General features: G+C 40.1%; 1 protein-coding gene across 1 annotated transcript in view; it reads right to left on the reverse strand.

The window, feature by feature from the left end:
- AGBL2 (AGBL carboxypeptidase 2) overlaps positions 1-21,315 on the reverse strand; it is a 39,942-nt gene that overhangs the window by 17,550 nt on the left and 1,077 nt on the right. The window contains exons 3-12 of the mRNA XM_075188080.1: positions 17,091-17,154; positions 15,249-15,374; positions 13,694-13,882; positions 12,050-12,157; positions 10,366-10,516; positions 8,905-9,687; positions 5,480-5,639; positions 3,103-3,229; positions 2,371-2,471; positions 2,037-2,167 (exon numbers count right to left, since the gene is read on the reverse strand). Of these exons, the coding sequence (XP_075044181.1) occupies positions 2,037-2,167; positions 2,371-2,471; positions 3,103-3,229; positions 5,480-5,639; positions 8,905-9,687; positions 10,366-10,516; positions 12,050-12,157; positions 13,694-13,882; positions 15,249-15,374; positions 17,091-17,154 (1,940 nt within the window). The remainder of the gene's footprint in view (positions 1-2,036; positions 2,168-2,370; positions 2,472-3,102; positions 3,230-5,479; positions 5,640-8,904; positions 9,688-10,365; positions 10,517-12,049; positions 12,158-13,693; positions 13,883-15,248; positions 15,375-17,090; positions 17,155-21,315) is intronic.

Below are 21,315 nucleotides of genomic sequence, written 5' to 3' on the forward strand. Positions count from 1 at the left end.
AGCCCCAAGACTGGTGTGTGCACTGGCAATCTCTACTAACAAAATCACAGTAAGATGGTAAACTAATTTACTAGTCCTGTCACAAGTTCTTTAAGAGATGACAGTCATCAACATTTCTTTGTTCTTGTGTAAAATGAAATATTACTGAACACTTCAATGTATTTCATTAGAAAATGTACTTACTTTTTAAATCTATGAAATGTTTTGTTTTGTTACACCCTTAAGGTAGCAGAATTAGTATTAGCTAACGCTTCTGCTGGTTTTGTGCACAGAGAGGGTCTGGTCTAAGGCTGGGTACACACTACAGAAAATTTCTCCCGATGCGATATCGTTAACAATTTTACCAACGACTGAAAGTCCCAATCAGCAGGCCGAGCCCTGTGTACACACTATACATGATTTACCTTAAGATCTGTGCTCTTCATTTGTTATAACCATTGGCTCTAACTCTATGGAAATCTACCTACACTGCTGGTCCTGAGTGCATACACACTGCAGAATTGTAACAATATCGTTCCATCATCGAACAAGATTTTTAGTCCGGTTTAAAAATCAAATGAAACGATACGATGAGCTTTGGAATAATACCCATTCATCAGTGGAACGTTTAATGCGATATCAGGCTGAACAGTCTGTTATCGTGTGATTGGCCCTACAATCGGATGAAACCCTGTAGTGTGTACCCAGCCTAACACTGATGCACCCACACATGGCACAATCTGGTGGTTCAGCACAAATGTCAAAGACTGCAGCAGTGAACAATATGACGACACACATCGAGGGACAAATTACACAGGTCTGGTTGTTCAGATGAGAACAGTTTGGACCACCAAATTGAAAAATATAACCTATATACCAAAAACACATCTATTGTGATCAGATCAAACTAAATGATCATAATTCACTTAATAGATCATTACCCAGAAAATGAAATGGAATTATATTGTACAACATCAGATTGTGCTTTATGAAACAAGATGACTGACAGCTCTGCCTCAGACAAGTGATTCACACTCTCACCAGCCCACATAGCAATCACCGCTCAGACAAGCTGAACAACCACCGCCTGCTACACTGAACATGGCGTTACTGGTTATATCAGCAACTTTACAAGGAAGATCCATAGTTGTTACCACTATCTGGATGACCGGCCTATGCGCACAATCCTGGTAATCGAGTTTGTGTTCTTGTAGTGATCAGACTTTTTGCAATGTACTGGTAACCATTCATTTATTTGTAAGGCTCCAGACCACTAGCTGAGTCTTGCTTTACAAAAACAACTACAAGCAACCTTCACAAATATTCATAGAAGTTATCAGAACATTTGGGTTGAGGGTTTGATCACGGGGGGATGTTGTTTTACTGCACACTAGACTATTAAAAGACACAGCAGGGACTCTTCCTACAGCTCTGATGAAGCGATTAAGAGGCCACTTTGGCCTCCTCATCCTTGATGAGATGGTTTAGTTGACATGTATATGTCGCTGATGGGAAGGGTTCACGATCAACGACTACCAAGCCACTGTCCCCGATCCCTATCTCCAAAGTCGATTCACCTGAACCTTCTCAAGTTTACATTCTTACTCGCTTCAGTTGGTCAATTAAACTCTTTTTTGTCTCTTCTTTTTTTGAGGATCTATTGTTTCCTCCTTAGACAAGGATTTTGACTGATGTGATTTTACTATTGTGTTCTTTCCCCACTCTGTACCCCTTTTCCCTGTCCCTTTTATGTAACTCTCCCTTATCTTGTTTTCTGTATCCCCATGGTTTAATATATGTCAATAAAAATATTAAAGTTAAAATAAGAAGACCAATTTGTTTATGTTGCCAAAATCAGTGTCTATGTAGGTCCAAATCAATAGCCAATCCAGATCAACATTTGATCAGGATTTATCATTCAGGACTGCTGGAAAATCTGCTCAGCCAATGCTAAGGTCAGGTTATTACTCTTAATTTATGACTATGTGATCCAGTCCATGCAGTTCGAGCATAAAGCAGCTCACAAGAGTTTATAATCTGAAGGGTTCCGTTCTCACCTTGATTCAATATCTGATAATGATATGTCACTCAAATTCACGTCTGAATCAATGTTTCGTCCAAGTTGTTTCAGTTTCTCTCTTATTTCTTCCTGCACTAAAGTCTGGATCTCGGACAAGCAAACCTGGAACTTCAAGAGAAAGGATGTTTAGAGGACAGGTAGAGGTCATTAACACCAGTCACGACACAAACAAGGATCTCCACAGCTAGGTATCTCATAGTAGTGGCTCTCCAGCTGTTATTTACAGACTGCATGAAGACCAAGCTCAACAACATCTGAAAATCAAGGGGCATCTTTTGAAAACCCTTGAAAACTCCTTAAAATGTGCTCACCTTGGTGCTGTCGGGATCACAGAAATCTAGCAGCGTGTCGCAGAAGTGGTGGCCCATCGAGGTGAGGTCACTTGCTGTAAAATGAGTGCCCTTTCTCTCCCCTGCAATATTTTTAGATAAACAAAAACATAAATTCAATGTAAACAAGCACATAATAGGACACTTTGGCAGAGGTGTCTCCTGGCATTTTGATCTGTGTGGGGTTACTGTCTAGGCCCACCAATGCAAAACCAAGATGTAAATGAGGTCCAATGGAGTCGGCCATTTTTTGTAGTTGGACCAATATTTATGAAACCCAGTGACATCACAGAAGTACTTTAATAAGAATAATGACAACAATATATGAGACACTGTTTCCCAGCTAGTTAACAGGTTGCATTATCTTCCTGATTTTACATTAGTCTTCATGTTTACTTCCATGAACATCGCTATGTGCTAAACATAGGAATTTACATCCAGAGGGCATAGAGGGGAGGTAGCAAGCCAGACAAGTTGTTAGAATTTAGTGCCTTACTCCCAGCACAGCGCCCTCTATATCCCATGGTAAGCATTGCCACAAATGGCTGTGCAAGAGAAAGTTGCACTGTAACATAGCCGAGGTTTGGTGGACCACAGGCACATCACAACTGTGTGTACCCAGAAAGGAGTCAGTGATGAGGTACACCCACTGCAATAGACATGCTCATCATAAGGAGGCACTGATGATTAGTATTGGGGGAGAGGAATACCCACCTAGTGTAGAACCACCGAACGTGGACTCCATGGTGTAGCTGTTTCTGATGCCGTGCCTCCACATTACAATCCGACCTGTGCCTTCTTTACTTTTCTGTACTTTAAACTTACAGCCCTTGAAAAAGAACTAAACAAAATGTACACAGTAAATATCATGTCTCTTATGTAGGGTTAAACCTTGTATAGCCAGAGATCAGTTGAATTAATATAGACTAGTGGCAGAGGCAATGGCACGTCTTACACGTGTGCTACAGAAAGTTTAAATAAAATCTGCAGTACCACTCTGGCAATTCAGTGCCCTTTTATTCAAATCATATATTTATCTTGTTATAATGTATGTAGTCTTCTGTAGGCTAGAGCAAGATTCTTATCTACCATACTTGCATGTAGACCAATGGTCAAAGTGGCGTTTTACATGGTGGTATGTCATACCAACATCTCCTTCTGCCTTCATTGTAACACTATCAAATTCCATTCCCTTACATTCCAATTTCCATAACTCCAATTCTAAATTTCCATACAACCACTAAATGTCCACTTTGGCCAATGATGATAGTGTACTCTACCAAACTATTGTAATAAATGGTGACGAGGCTTGAAGTTTGGTGGTGATTAACTGTGATGGTGAGGAGGTTTGGAAATTGCTGGTGATAATCTGTGGTAGTAAAGATGTTTGGAAGTTGGTGGAGATGATCTGTGAGGGTGATGAGGTTTGGGAGTTGGTGGAGATGATCTGTGAGGGTGACGAGGTTTGGGAGATGGTGGTGATGATCTGTGATGGTGATGAGGTTAGAAAATTGGTGGTAATATTCTGTGGTAGTAAAGATATTTGGGAGTTCGTGGTGAAGATCTGTGATGGTGACGAGGTTTGGGAGATGGTGGTGATGATCTGTGATGGTGATGAGGTTTGGGAGATGGTGGTGATGATCTGTGATGGTGATGAGGTTAGAAAATTGGTGGTAATATTCTGTGGTAGTAAAGATATTTGGGAGTTGGTGGAGATGATCTGTGAGGGTGATGAGGTTTGGGAGATGGTGGTGATGATCTGTAATGGTGACGAGGTTTGGGAGATGGTGGTGATGATCTGTGATGGTGATGAGGTTAGAAAATTGGTGGTAATATTCTGTGGTAGTAAAGATATTTGGGAGTTGGTGGAGATGATCTGTGAGGGTGATGAGGTTTGGGAGATGGTGGTGATGATCTGTAATGGTGACGAGGTTTGGGAGATGGTGGTGATGATCTGTGATGGTGATGAGGTTAGAAAATTGGTGGTAATATTCTGTGATAGTAAAGATGTTTGGGACTTGGTGGTAAGGATGTGTGAAGGTGATGATGTTTGGGACTTGGTGATGATCTGTGATGGAGATGATGTTTGTGAGATGCTGATGATGATCTGTGATGGTGATGATGTTTGGGAGATGGTGATGATGATCTGTGATGGTGATGATGTTTGGGAGATGGTGATGATGATCTGTGATGGTGAAGTGGTTTGGGAGATGGTGGTGATGATCTGTGATGGTGATGATGTTTGGGAGATGGTGATGATCTGTGATGGTGATGATGTTTGTGAGATGGTGATGATCTGTGATGGTGATAATGTTTGGGAGATGGTGATGATCTGTGATGGTGATAATGTTTGGGAGATGGTGATGATCTGTGATGATGTTTGGGAGATGGTGGTGATGATCTGTGATGGTGATGATGTTTGGGAGATGGTGGTGATGATATGTGATGGTGATGATGTTTGTGAGATGGTGATGATCTGTGATGATGTTTGGGAGATGGTGGTGATGATCTGTGATGGTGATGATGTTTGGGAGAACATGGTGATGATCTGTGATGGTGATGAGGTTTGGGAGATGGTGGTGATGATCTGTGATGGTGATGAGGTTTGGGAGATGGTGATGATCTGTGATGGTGATGAGGTTTTGGAGATGGTGGTGATGATCTGTGATGGTGATGAGGTTTGGGAGATGGTGGTGATGATCTGTGATGGTGATGAGGTTTGGAAGATGGTGGTGATGATCTGTGATAGTGATGAGGTTTGGAAGTAGATGATAATCAGTGATGGATTAGATACACATACCTGTGATGTTGAGGGGGTTTGAGGTGTGGTATTATTTAAGTCTAATAAGGAAATTAATTAATGGTAATGAGGTTTAGAATTTTGTAGTGATAAACGTTTGTGGTGAGGAGGTTTGGGATGTGGACACAAGGATTATCTAGATTTTTATATTTGTATACTAATGAATGTACATGGAAATATAGAAGAAATATTCAACAAACCTAATGCATCGCCACTTGTTTCATACACTTTATACACAGTACCTGGTTAATCATATTTACTACAATCTGCTATAACATAGGGTTGTGGTACCTTGTCGGGGGCATTTTTGCTTAGCATCATAGGGAAGACTCTTTCATGCAGCCTTGACTGTGGTTGACCCTTGTTGTTGCAGCCGTACATGAACACATTGTTTTTACGGCTGTGACCATGAAAGTCACAGTACAGAAGAATCTCTCGTTCCGCAGAAAGCCTGATGGAAAGAAGTCACAGCATAGGTCAACTAAATGTCACCTGTCATCTCTTTGAACAATGTCTAATCCAAAATAACATTAAAAAAAACTACTTAAACATCTTCCTCTGCAAGCATGTTGGATCGGTAGCTATATCCATGCTAAAACGACAAAGGTTCTGGATGCATGATTGGGCAATACGGGCCTAGGGTGAGGTGTAATCCTTCACTCCAGTTCTGCTCTACATTTCATAAAATGTGTAGGTACTAACTAATGGCACCAACAACAACCTGAAGTGGTGGAAAATGTTGATCCTAAACCAACTTCAATTTTGTTCAATTTTAATAATCCACCGTTGTGTTCTGAGGCATAATGGCGCTTATTATAAATTAGTTCTGAGAATATAAATACCTTCTGCATGATTTAAAGTGGATGGTTCTTAGTAGAGATGCTCACTGACCCCGTGAAGTGGTTTTGGTTTTGGATCTCGGCTAGCTTCGTGTTTTGGTTTTGAATTTGGCAAAAACCACCCTCGTGTTTTGGTTTTGTATTTTTTAGAAAAAATCCTAAAATATTCTAAAATCACATAATTTTGCTCTTTTTTTTGTTCCTACATTCTTATCAACCTCAATAACACCAATTTCAAGTCATTTGCAGTCAATTTTGAGCACCTCACAGGTCACATTATTATTTTCATACATTTTCGGACAAAGACTGCAGTGACCTGGCTGGATGGTAAGCGACAGAGCAATGACATAAACACACGGCAGTTCCTAACACATCTAGGACACATTGGCACACAGCAGTGGCAGAAAAGAAAAATGGGGGTCCAGCCTCCCTCTCACCCCCCGTTATGTTGGATTTTAAAAACGAATCCAAAACTTGCGAGATCCGATGACGTAACAATGAGGTTTTGCCTCGTTTTCAATTCCGAGGGCGCGCAACAGTACCGAGCCGGCTCGTGAGCCGACTCGGAACCCCTAAGTTCGGGTGTGTTCGGTTTTCAAGAAACCGAGCCTGCCCATCTCTAGTTCTTAGGCTCCTCCTAGACCACATTTTTCCGGAAACAGTTTAAGCCTATATATACAAATCAATCAATCTTATTATGTGACACAATTTCAAATTGCTTCACACAGTAACCAGAGCTCTTCACACAGTGACAATTAGTAATCATCACTGAAGTAGATCTGTGATAAGTTTCACAAATCTGAGTGCGTACTTCTTACTGAAATCCAGCCAATCAGGTTTCAGCAGAAAGGAGAACCGTTAGCACTGTCAAATAAATCTCAGTGCTAAGAAATGTAACTGCCTCCTAAATATACTGCCTGACGTGGAACGTTAGGGCGGCAGGTGAAGAGCATATGGTGGAATATGGGGCTATGTAGTGGTATGTGGTACCTCCCATCGTTGGTCTCTCCGGCAGCGGGATGGGGGCATGGCCACACCCCGGGGGCGTACCTAGCACTTTTCAATCACTAGAGTGCCCCGTTCTCACCTTCCCTCCCCTCCAAATCTCTTCATTGCCATGCGCACTGCACCCGTTCAACAATGCTCTGCCATGCAGAACAGCAGTGAACAAAACCTCCCGACTTTCCCACTGATCAGGACAAAGCAGAGCCCTCAAATCTGGACTGTCCCACCAAAATTGGGACAGTTGGGAGGTCTGGCTATGAGGTTATATGATAGGAGCATATTAGGGGACATGAAAAAACAGTCAATATTTAACTTATGTGCAAAATTAAATACTAATTTGCACCCCTTGCATTGTAACATGGTTTTGTCCAGGAGACTTAAATAAGAAGTTTCTTAAGTTAAGATCCTTAATGAATCAGGCTGTTACTGTAGAGTGCAAATGTCTAGGAGTGATAACAGCTCAGCCGAGAAGTAGGACACAGAAGCTCACAGAACTGGAGCGCTGAAGTGCAGAGCATGGAAAAAAAATCACCTATTCTCCGTTGCAGCACTCACTACCGAGTTCCAGTCTCTGGAAGCAACGTCAGTACAACTGTGTTAATAGCTTCAAAGGTTGGGTTTCCATGGCCAGGCGGCTGCAGAAGCCTCAGATCACCATGCGCAATGCCAAACTTTGACTGACATGGTCTAATGCATATGGCCTTCGAATCTGAATGAGCAGGAGCGAGGAATCACGCTTCACCGTCTGGCAGACTGACGGACGAATCTGCTTTTGGCAGATGTCAAGAGAACGATCCTTATCCGAATGTGTACTGCCAACATTTAAAGTTTGATGTAGGAGCGATATTGTCTTGGGGCTGGTTATCATGGTATGGCCGAGGCCTCTTAGTTCCAGTGATGGGAAATCTTAATACTACAGCATACAATAACAGTCTAGAGAATTGTGTGCTTCCAACTTTGTTGCAAAAGTTTGGGGAAGGACCTTTTCTTTTTATACATGGCAATGCCCCCTGTGCACAAATTGAGGTCCGTCAAAAAATAGTTTCAGAGTTTGGTGTGGGTAAAGTCCTGAGCTCAACCCCATCGAACAACTTTGGGATGAATTGGAACAACAACTGAGAGCAGGTCTTATCGCCCAACACCAGTGACCAACCTAACCAATGTTCTCGTGGCTGAATGCATGAGAATACCAGCAACCATTTTTCAAAATCTAGTGGAAAGCTTTTGCGGTAGAGTAGAGGCTATTATAGCAGCAAAAGGTGGACCAACTCCATATTAATGCCCATGGTTTTTGAATAAGATGTTTAACAAGCACATAAAGATGTTATATTCGCGTATCAACACGGTGCCTAAGTGGTTAGCACTTCTGCCTCACAGCACTGGGGTCATGAGTTCAATTCCCGACCATAGCCTTATCTGTGAGGAGTTTGTTGTTCTCCCCGTGTTTGTGTGGGTTTCCTCCCACACTCCAAAAAACATACTGGTAGGTGAATTGGCTGCTAACAAATTGACCCTAGTCTGTATGTCTGTCTGTGTGTGTTTTAGGGAATTTAGACTGTAAGCTCCAATGGGGCAGGGACTGATGTGAGTGAGTTCTTACCATTCAGCGGCCAGGAAATAGTACATGTGAAAGGGTTACGCAAGCACGGCATTAAATACAGGGTTGGGTACGAAATGCTGTCCAGGAAATTGTTGAAATTCAGAATGATGACACCATTTCTACATTCTGACTGTCAACATTATTGTGTCAACATTCCGAATGTCAACATTTTAACTGTCAACATTTCAAGTGTATCCCTTAAATACATAGTGGTTTAATAACATACAGATAAGATGTGCCCTATATATGACCACCATTCAGTAGATCCTCACCTTTTTATCATTGCCCGAGTATACCAAATACAGGGGAAGGACTCTTTCAGCATGCTCCTATAGTTCCTATTCAGGTCTCTCCCAGACAGAGAGCAGCGATAGTTTCCGACAATTACGCCGTCAGGGTTAAGCATTGGAATCACTTTAAAAATAAATGTATCCCTCAGCAGCTGAGCATCGGAAGTGTCGCTCAGGAGGTAGTCCAGGAAGCCTTTCATCATCCAAGAGCCATTGGTCTCTCCCGGGTGCACTCTCGCGGTCACCACCACGACCTTCTTATTGACCGCTGATTCAGGGTTTATCGAGGGGGAGGTGATAGTCAGCGAGTAGACAGTGTTACCCGCCAAACTCCTGCACAAGGCCCGGAGCTTGCAGTACTGGGAGCGTGCAGGGTCACAAGTCCACCTCTGAAGGTCCCTGTGCAGGTCAGTGTAGGTGTACGGATAGCAGTGAGCAAAGTAACAGGTGTCATTGTCATGCGGGAACTCAAAGGTCCATGTCAAGCAATACAAAGTGCCACCTTCCTGAGATCGGGAGCTTCGATAATACTTAATGTCTTTCCCTTCCCTTCTCCATCCTTCTCCACTGAGTACAGCATCATGCTCGGAGTACATGAGAGGCTTCATACCCATATTGTAGAGACTGTTGCTTTTCATCAGGTTAGTGATGGTGAAACGGTAAGGAACCAACTTCTTTGTGTTCTTCACCTGGAAGTAGAACCATTGAGTGTGCTTGCTGGTGTAAAGGTCCGTGCGTAAGGTCAACTCATATTCATACATCCCCCTGGGTAGAGAATACAAGAGACGGCTCAGATAACATACACCACATACTTTAACTAACAATTAGCAACAAAACAAGTATAATGACCATAATGACGTTATTAGAAAATCTAAAAGCATAATAAAATTAGCTTCAACACTTCACAAAACATTTTAGCTAATTTTATCAACCAACTTCTATACAATTTCTCAGCAATTTCCAACACAAAGGCACTAAAAACAAACAAAGGACCTCCATACAGGGGGCATAGAGGAGAGGGAGCAAGCCAGACAAGTTGTTATGTTTTTAGTGCCTTACAAAACACAGCGCCCTCTATACCCCAAGGTGAGCAGTGCACCCCAAATGTATGCAGAGAAATGGATTTTACGGTGATTACAAAAAAATTCTCTTTTGTTCAGTTAGATGCAGCTTTTTATAACACAGCCTCCCAGAAATAATAGATGTGTCTGTATGTAATATCCAGACACCACTGACTGTGGGATATATGCAAGGCTTGGGGTAGCAACAGGAGCAAAATAACCTGTGACACATTATAACTGTTCTGACTAATCTCACAATAAGCGCTTGAAGATATGGACATGTTTATCAGTATTCCGTGTGCATATTAATAGTATTATACAGGAGCAGCTCTCACAGCAGTCAATCTGTAATATTTCTCCACACTCTAATAAGGTTACTCACACTTTGACAACTTTTTGGAGATTACCACTTTCAAATCGGGATTCAAACTGCAAGTCGTTGTTATTCTTTCCATTGACCTTCGTGTACGGCATATTACTGAGACAGCGGCGCCCACCAGTCCGAGAGCCAGTGAAGTAGGACCCCTTGTAAGCTGCAACCAGAATATGTCATTAATGATCTGCTCAATATCTGTTACTGTCAGTGTCACTACTACACTACTCAGTATAACACTACACCGTCCAGCCTATACAAACTACACTACTCAGTATAACACTACACCTTCCAGCCTATCCAAACTACACCACTCAGTATAACACTACACCGTCCAGCCTATCCAAACTATACTACTCAGTATAACACTACACCTTCCAGCCTATCCAAACTACACCACTCAGTATAACACTACACCGTCCAGCCTATACAAACTACACTACTCAGTATAACACTACACCGTCCAGCCTATACAAACTACACTACTCAGTATAACACTACACCGTCCAGCCTATCCAGACTACACTACTCAGTATAACACTACACCTTCCAGCCTATCCAAACTACACTACACAGTATAACACTACACCTTCCAGCCTATCCAAACTATACTACTCAGTATAACACTACACCTTCCAGCCTATCCAAACTACACTACACAGTATAACACTACACCTTTCAGTCTATCCAAACTACACTACTCAGTATAACACTACACCTTTTAGTCTATCCAAACTACACTACTCAGTATAACACTACACCTTTCAGTCTATCCAAACTACACTACACAGTATAACACTACACCTTTCAGTCTATCCAAACTACACTACTCAGTATAACACTACACCTTTCAGTCTATCCAAACTACACTACTCAGTATAACACTACACCTTTCAGTCTATCCAAACTACACTACACAGTATAACACTACACCTTCCAGCCTATCCAAACTACACTACTCAGTATAACACTACACCTTCCAGCCTATCCAAACTACACTACACCTTCCAGCCTATCCAAACTACACTACTCAGTATAACACTACACCTTCCAGCCTATCCAAACTACACTACTCAGTATAACACTACACCTTCCAGCCTATCCAAACTATACTACTCAGTATAACACTACACCTTCCAGCCTATCCAAACTATACTACTCAGTATAACACTACACCTTCTAGTCTATCCAAACTACACTACTCAGTATAACACTACACCTTTCAGTCTATCCAAACTACACTACTCAGTATAACACTACACCTTCCAGCCTATCCAAACTATACTACTCAGTATAACACTACACCTTCCAGCCTATCCAAACTACACTACTCAGTATAACACTACACCTTTCAGTCTATCCAAACTACACTACTCAGTATAACACTACACCTTCCAGCCTATCCAAACTACACTACTCAGTTTAACACTACACCGTCCAGCCTATCCAAACTACACTACTCAGTATAACACTACACCGTCCAGCCTATCCAAACTACACTACTCAGTATAACACTACACCTTTCACTCTATCCATACTATCCTAGCACTAATAGTCTCATACAACCTCTAATACTGTGTCAGTGCCATCCAGTCTATCCACACTACAATACTCTGTACAGTATAACTCACACAGCCGGCCCTCACTACTCTACAGTATCCATTGCCATGACCCATATTATGCATGACATTACCTGGGCTGATTTCATATACCACTTTGCCGTCCCCTTCAAATAAACCTTGTGCCACTGGCTCCCTCCCCGTATGACTGTAGAAGACCTCCGGATGTGGTGGTTCCCATTCTATGTGAGGACACAACATAAAGTTACAAGAATAATGAGCACCTTATCATGGAAATAATCCAGTAGATTGTAATATGTCATCAAAGAGGAACAAAGACAACTTCTCCCCTATGATCTATAATGAAGAGTTGGTTAATCAACCATTAATCTCACATTATTATATGGATTAATTAATAGACCAAACTTCTTCAAAAAATTATTAAATGTAAATGTGAGAAAACAATATAATCAAAAAATATTCCATAACATGTTATATGCTTCATTACCTGACCAGGGAAAAACAATCAACATGTACAAAAAAAAAGGGATCAAAGTATATTAGTTATTTATGAAAATCAATTAAAACTCAAGAACAGAACATCCCTCACAGTATGGACTGATGCTGGGTTTGAGTTTTCAATATATTAACTTAATATAAAATATAGTACAGTGCTCCCTCTTTATAACTTCCTAATGCCAAAAAGACGAGAGAGGGTCCTGTACCAGGGGAGTTAGACAACCTCTTCTCCTTAGCTTAAATCATGGAAATCTTCCCAATTTAAGAGAGAGGGGGTGCTACAGGCTGATGAATAAATTGAAGAAAAAGAAAGATTCCTTTATTACACACAACACTGTGGAGCACTGTTTGCATTAGTTTATGTTTTTTATATTTCACTTTTCATTGATCTATCAATTTTAATCTGACTAATAAAAGTTATATTTTATTTCATTTCTGAATGAGGATATATAATAATGACTGGAGTGCTTATGCCGATTCTCTTTCCTTGACCCAGGTCAAGGAATCTTTCTTTTTTCTTCAACATCCTAATGCCAGCAGATATAATCATTGTAGAAAAGTACATTAGAAATGTATTATATCTATACTATGACACTATTAACCCTTCTCACCATAACACCAGTGTGGCTTAAAGCTGCCATTATGAAGTGAGAGCACCGTAACTCCCCATAGGCAAATATTAAATAGCACCGTACTAATCACATCTAATCAGGAGTTGTAGAAGTGCTATGTACTTTTTAGTACATAGCACTTCTGCCTCACAGCACTGCGGTCATGAGTTAATTTCCTGACCATGGCCTTATCTATGTGGAGTTTGTATGTTCTCCCTGTGTTTGCGTGGGTTTCCTCCAGGTGCTCCAGTTTCCTCCCACAATCCAAAAACATACTAGTTGGTTAATTGGCTGCTATCAAATTGACCCTAGTCTCTCTCGCTGTCTCTGTATGTTAGGGAATTTAGACTGTAAGCTCCAATGGGGCAGGGACTGATGTGTGCAAGTTCTCTGTACAGCACTGCGGAATTAGTGGCGCTATATAATGAGCTACTGATAATGATGATAGCCGATGCTATATAACAAGCCTGGCCAACCTGTGGCTCTCCAGGTGTTGTGAAACTACAAGTCTCAGCATGCTTTGCCAGCACACAGTCAGTTGCGGGCTGGCAAAGCATGCTGGGCCTGGTAGTTTCACAACACCTGGAGAGCCGCAGGTTGGCCAGGCTTGTTATATACCTTCTACGTAAGACATCTCCTCATAGTTACCAATGTGGTTGATCTCTTCAGTAATAACTTCACACTCTGTAGGCCAACGAGGGGGCTGTGGGAGGATGTTCTGCATGGAGATGGAAAACAAATCTCTGGGCTCACTGAGGCGTGGGACGGTCTGTCCCTTTTGGTTATCAAACACGATCTGCCGGCTTTTAAACATGGAGCTCTCCTGCAACAGTGAATCTAACGGAGAGGAAGAAAGAGATTTTATTTTACTACAACTCACCTGACAAATGTATGAGTGGTGCTTAGCTATAGCAGTGTGCTGGGGGAATTTGTCTGTGTTTTTTCCTTTTAGGATAACCCCACCCTTTCATGCACCTGTTATTGCCTATAAACTGATTTGAGCAACTTCCAGTTCTTTATTTGTCTGAGAGGCATGTTGGTGTCAGTAGCTGAGGGGGAGTACTGACATTGGATTGCTATTTGGAGGTCTCTGGGGTACCTCTTTGGTAAGTTAGCTCTCAATTTAAAAACACATATGTATGGCTCAGATATATAGGACTCTCATTGTTTAGAGTAGGACCACCCTATTAGCAAAAGCACCTTGGAGTGGTGGGTGGCTTCAACATACATTTGCAAATGTGTGCAACCGAGACTTTTGCATTTTTATCTACAGTAGAAATAGCAGATCTGTTGCTGGCTATAGCAGTGTGCTGGGGGAATTTGTCTGTGTTTTTTCCTTTTAGGAAAACCCCACCCTTTCATGCACCTGTTATAGCCTATAAATTGATTTGAGCTACTACCAGTTCTTTATATGTAGCATAATGTAAGCAATCTAAAAATACGCCATGAAGGAGATGTCCAGTTTTGACACCATCCCCTCCCCCCCATTCGCAACTTTAGAGAGGGAGGGTGTTGTCCAAAATAGGCATTCCCTTTAAACATTAAAAGCTTATTTAATAAAATGACCCAAAGAGCACACATGTACTGTAACTCATAGTAACCATTCAGATAAAGTGTAATATTATTGAAAGTAAATATAGCTATGGGTCAAAACAATGCAGTAAATTAACCTTAATATTCATTACAAATGTATTTATGGTCCCAACCTAAATACATTCTAATCTAATCATAGACAAACCGAGGGGGGTTTCCTAGTGTCTGGAAACCCCCCCCTCCAAGCCCGGAGCACTGTATAATTGAGGTGGCTAGACCCTGCCCCCGCTTCACACTGCTCTGCTTGAACAGGGAGAGCTGCGTGCACCTAACAGTAGTGAATGCAGCATTGCTCATGTATATTATGGGGATAGGAAGAGTTGGAGAGGCCAAGCACTGTCTAATATTATAGCCACGCCCCCATGCATGCTGGTCACGCCCACTGGTGGCGTGGTGTGAAAACCCCCCTCCACAAATCCTGCATTTGCCCCTGGTAATCACTGCTAAGACTATAAGATGGGTGTTGTGTAAATATAGCTGCCATTACTATTAGGAATATTTTTGGCATCACAGAGTATTCTAAAACTGCAACTTCCAGAGAATAGTGTGCCCCCTGCTGGTGTGCTTATAGAAATACAACAGAACCACACAGCTTGAGTTTAGGACATACAAATGAGCTTCTTCTGGTCTTCCGGAGAGGACGTCTGGTCTGAATTGCTCTCTGAAGTAACATGTCCTTTCCTCCTGTTCCGTCGGGCTGCTCTCAATAAAATGTCTTCTTCTCTTGCGTTATTTTCTGCAGAAATATACACGTATATCTTTATCATTGTTTCTTATATATTTTCTGTTTTATTTCACGCTCTCTGCCAACATATTGTTTTAAGGGAGCCTCACAGCACTGGGGTCACGAGTTCGATTCCCAACCATGGCCTTATCTGTGTGGAGTTTGTATGTTCTCCCCGTGTTTGCGTGGGTTTCCTCTGGGTGCTCCGGTTTCCTCCCACACTCCAAAAACATACTGGTAGGTTAGTTGGCTGCTATCAAAATTGACCCCAGCCGCTCTCTCTCTCTCCATCTCTCTGTCTGTCTGTTAGGGAATTTAGACTGTAAGCTCCAATGGGACAGGGACTGATGTGAATGAGTTCTCTGTACAGCGCTGTGGAATCAGTGGCGCTATATAAATAAATGGAGATGATGATGATGAAAGGAGTCATTCTCAACCTTTTTAGAGTTGTGACACACTGGGCGAGACAAATGTCATGCAATTAATTTTATTGTGACAAACCAAACATGTGGCACTGCGTCAGTGGTTAGCAATGCTTTCTCACAGCGAGTCATGGGTTCTATTCCAACCAGGACAATCTCTGGGCCTGATTCACCAAGGCACTCAGTATTATACGCATTGTGGGCGCAACCCGCACTCAGTATTATAGGCACGTATTTAAGCTTTGCTTACTCACTAATGCATCAAGGCTCAGATCTCTAGGTATGTGCACTGATCATCATCATTATCACCATTTATTTATATAGCGCCACTAATTCCGCAGCGCTGTACAGAGAACTCATTCAAATCAGTCCCTGCCCCATTGGGGCTTACAGTCTAAATTCCCTAACACACACACACACACACACACACACACACACACACTATAGGGTCAATTTGTTAGCAGCCAATTAACCTACCAGTATGTTTTGGAGTGTGGGAGGAAACCCACGCAAACACGGGGAGAACATACAAACTCCTCACAGATAATGCCATGGTCGGGAATTGAACTCATGACCCCAGTGCTGTGAGGCAGAAGTGCTAACCACTTAGCCACCATGAATTCGGTTGCAGGTCTGCTGTGCTCTACAACATAAGACGCTGCAAGATACGTCCAATACCTATGTGCATTATTAAGTTGCACAGAAAAAAATAATAATATTGAATTAATGTCACATGGTAATAAAGTCATTCATGATAAAACAGTCAAAAAAAGTGTTTTGTTTTTGTTTTTTTCATTAAATACATTTATTAGAATGTTATTAATGTCTACAAAACATAAAATACAGTGGACCACACAAACCGCTATAAGGGGCATTTCTGAAAATAATTCCTCAGGTAAGTATAAGTAAATATGGTGTAACCCATAGCAACCAATCAGAATCTAGCTGCAATTTTTCCACTACAGCAAACATTTCACTGATTGTTCTGGTTCACAGCTCCCTTGTTCATAGTCACCTATAAAGCAGTTTCCATAAATACCCCAAAATGGTCCTATATACTCCTAGACTGGAATTCAATTGACCGCGTTACTCGTAAGAATAATGCGGCCCGCGCACTATTACCGTTACCACGGTAATAGTGCGCAATATTACCATTGGTACGCTGATTTCAGCGCTGATTTTTGCTCTCAGAGCCGCAAGCAGGAATCTGCGTTAAAATTACCATACTAACGGTAATAGCGCGAGGGCTGCTTTATTCTCACGAGTAACGCTGTCAATTGAATCCCCCCCTCGTTTGTGCTCTTACCTTTAAAATATCCGTAATATCTCAGGTGACGATTCATGAAGCTTTCATATGGGTCTGTTAGGAACTGGAAAAGATACAAATGTGGAGATGATATGGCCTTGTCAATTGTTATATTGCTTTGTATTTTCATTTATACAAACTATGCTCATGGCTGTAAGGAGGTCTAGCCTTTTCCCATTCAAATTCTGTGCTTCAAACATGTCCGGAACAAAGTAAGAGAACTGGGAGTGAACTTGCTGTATATATCAATGAAGTTGGGAAAATTATATTGACATTTATTGCACAATAGGTGGAGTATGAGACCTGCTGCATATATTAAAATACTTGGGGTGAGGGGCCCATGTCATGAACACCGTCCAAGGCCCAATGTATTTTTAATGATTGTAACAACCTACTTATCCACTTCCTTTCCTGTTGCAGAGTTTCCATTTTCGTTTATTAGCTCCTATGGGAAGTAACCTATATACCACTAATTTCAATGTATATTTATATTTGGTATATAGGTTACTTCCCATAGGAGCTAATAAACGAAAATTTGTTTGTATTATAGTATCCCAAATTTTACACCTCTGTAAAATATGTTCTCACTTTTGTAAGTGCTGAATAACAAAGAGAATAATTTGCAATTTCCAACTAGCACACACTCAAACAGATTATAGTAGACAATGACCTGTATGACAACAAAGCATGTCTCGACATGAATACCAAATGTTTGACTTTTGAATGAACTAAATGGCGGTCATTCAACTGCCCATGTATGTAGCTTCATTGCTGTGAATCATTGTCTTTTCTCATCTCTGTTTGCACTAAGCATACATTTTGTTTCTTTGAAATTGCATCATGCAAACTAGGCATAACTTTGCTGGTAAACCATAAAGCAGCAATCCCATAATTGCCCAATCTCACGGAATGTCCGGGAAACTCACAAATTCTGGGTAGGTCTCCTGGACTCCCGGGAGAGCAGGCAGTTTTCCCGCAACCTGCCCGTTGGGAGCGCCTAAATATGGCAAATTGCTCCATTCTGGCCCAGCCCCTGCAACAAAATGATGATTTTGTCGTGGGGTACAGAAACAAAATTACGCAATTCGACACCACCTCCCCCCCCCCCTCCCCCCTCCGGGAGATCCCAGTGGGCAACAATGGACGGTTGACAACTATGACCAATCCCATGAAAAAATGAGGTGTGTAGCATGAATCACTGTGGTAGGCTATAAGAAGAATCTTAGTATAAACTAATTTTCCTTGGTTTGTTTCTTCAGGCTGCTATTAATGATTTATAATTATGTGCGCTCATGAGAGATTTTAAAAAGGAAATAATTATTTGTACATGGACAGCTTAGAAAAAAACTATAAAATGCCTGTTTAAAAGGTACTAACTTGCTATTTAAAGAAAATAAATATATATTTTAATGTGGGATTGTTGCTTTAACTTAAAGTGGATGCTATATATCCAAAGCAAAACTTTATGCCAAACAACAACAACAACATCCTATTAATTTCATGTCATAACAACTTGTCTTGGCTTCTATATGAAATAAAGCTATTTTTATATACAGCATCCTCATAAGCAGTGTTGCAAGCCTTATAGAATATAGTCATCCTGTTCATACAGATCAATAAAGATACTTTACAGTCAATGAGGAAATGATGACCTTTCACATTAACTGGTATTTTGGTTAATATTTAAATATTGCAAACATTCTAAAACATCAGAGAGGTGCATTTTGTTCTAGGGTACGTTTTAGTTTGCATTTTAGGTGTTGATCATTCACTAAAATACTAAAATCGAACACAAAGTTCAGTTTAAAATATAAAACAACTTTTTTTGAATAGCAGATAGAATACAAACAAATGTAAAAAAAAACCCTTTCATTAAAAATACAACTAAAAATATAGGAAGTTGCATTAAAAACACAAGTAACAAGTATTAAATATGTTATGTATGCATGTGAAAGAGGATTTAGAATTTATATAACAAACCAGGTTATTACTGGTAGGAGATAGATAGATAGATAGTATTGAAGCATGAAGAGGATAGGAAGAATTGTGTATTGGAAGGCACTCAGCGATCTTCTTGTTAAAAATAAAAAACTTATACTTTATTAATATACTTAAAATATACCTCCTAATTGAATAGCGAAATATTTAAGTGACTAAAGTGAATTAAAATAGCAAATTGAATTGCTATGCCCTGCTACTTATTATCAATATATATATAAAGATAATCAGTATATAATAGTCACTCCTATTCTAATTATATTTGACTACCTAAGATACCATTGCAACTGAAAATGTATGCTGTGTGTACTATAGTTATCTTGATTGGAACCAATGGTCATATGATTATAATTGACACAATTTATAAGGTAATGAGCTTATATGTTGACTCAGACCTCTGATGATTATTTGACTGTAAGGAGCATTTTATTATATAAGTATATCCCATATACAATCACATCAATAAACACTCATGTTTATATAAGCTCACACCAAGTTGAGTATTAATATATATTATTATTAAGTAGTATTTCTGGGGCTAAAAGGAACTCTAACTAGTATTGATTAGGTTGTATAATCTAGTAATCCTTTATCCCTGTAATTTACTACTAAACTGCTAACAGACAGGCGCTTGATATGTCTGTAGTTCTCCTACTAATATTGATAGTGCCGTTTGTGCGGTCCTGCATACACACACTTAGTATACTGCTACCAATCAGGCACCTGATATGTCTGTTAGTTCACCTACTAAGTAGCGGTAGTGCCGTTTGGCAATCATACACACACACACATTTAAATTATTAAATAACCCATACAAGGGTGGGTAATAGTTAGGTTAATGCAGGTAGCAAGGAGTGAATGTTTGCAGCAGCAGGGTAAACGCCAACGCGCGTTTCGCTACAAGCTTTTTCAAGGCAACCTTTTTCAAGGTGCCTGATTGGTAGCAGTATACTAAGTGTGTGTATGCAGGACTGCACAAACGGCACTATCAATATTAGTAGGAGAACTACAGACATATCAAGCGCCTGTCTGTTAGCAGTTTAGTAGTAAATTACAGGGATAAAGGATTACTAGATTATACAACCTAATCAATACTAGTTAGAGTTCCTTTTAGCCCCAGAAATACTACTTAATAATAATATATATTAATACTCAACTTGGTGTGAGCTTATATAAACATGAGTGTTTATTGATGTGATTGTATATGGGATATACTTGAGTCAACATATAAGCTCATTACCTTATAAATTGTGTCAATTATAATCATATGACCATTGGTTCCAATCAAGATAACTATAGTACACACAGCATACATTTTCAGTTGCAATGGTATCTTAGGTAGTCAAATATAATTAGAATAGGAGTGACTATTATATACTGATTATCTTTATATATATTGATAATAAGTAGCAGGGCATAGCAATTCAATTTGCTATTTTAATTCACTTTAGTCACTTAAATATTTCGCTATTCAATTAGGAGGTATATTTTAAGTATATTAATAAAGTATAAGTTTTTTATTTTTAACAAGAAGATAGCTGAGTGCCTTCCAATACACAATTCTTCCTATCCTCTTCATGCTTCAATAATAGCTATCTGTGTAATAGTGCACCACCCAGTAAATTATTCCAACATTTATAATTATATTTTGATACTGGAATAGCGATACCTAGTGCAGTGGTACCCTCCTTTTAGTAAATAGATAGATAGATAGATAGATAGATAGATAGATAAGATAAATAGATAGATAGATAGATAAGATAAATAGAGAGATAGATAGAGAGATAGATATATAGATAGAGAGAGAGAGAGAGAGAGATAGATAGATAGATAGATAGATAGATAGATAGATGATAGAGAGAGAGAGCTAGATAGATAGATAGATAATAGAGAGAGAGAGAGATAGATAGATAGATAAATAGATAGATGATAGAGAGAGAGAGCTAGATAGATAGATAGATGATAGATGATAGAGAGAGATAGATAGATAGATAGATAGATAGATAGATAGATAGATAGATAGATAAAGAGATAGATAGATAGATAGATAGATAGATAGATAGATAGATAGATAGATAGATAGAGCTAGATAGATAGATAGATAGATAGATAGAGAGAGAGAGCTAGATAGATAGATAGATAGATAGATAGATAGATAGAGCTAGATAGATAGATAGATAGATAGATAGATAGATAGATAGATGATAGAGAGAGAGAGCTAGATAGA

Source organism: Mixophyes fleayi, chromosome 10 (assembly GCF_038048845.1).
Source record: "Mixophyes fleayi isolate aMixFle1 chromosome 10, aMixFle1.hap1, whole genome shotgun sequence".
Classification (NCBI taxonomy): domain Eukaryota; kingdom Metazoa; phylum Chordata; class Amphibia; order Anura; family Limnodynastidae; genus Mixophyes; species Mixophyes fleayi.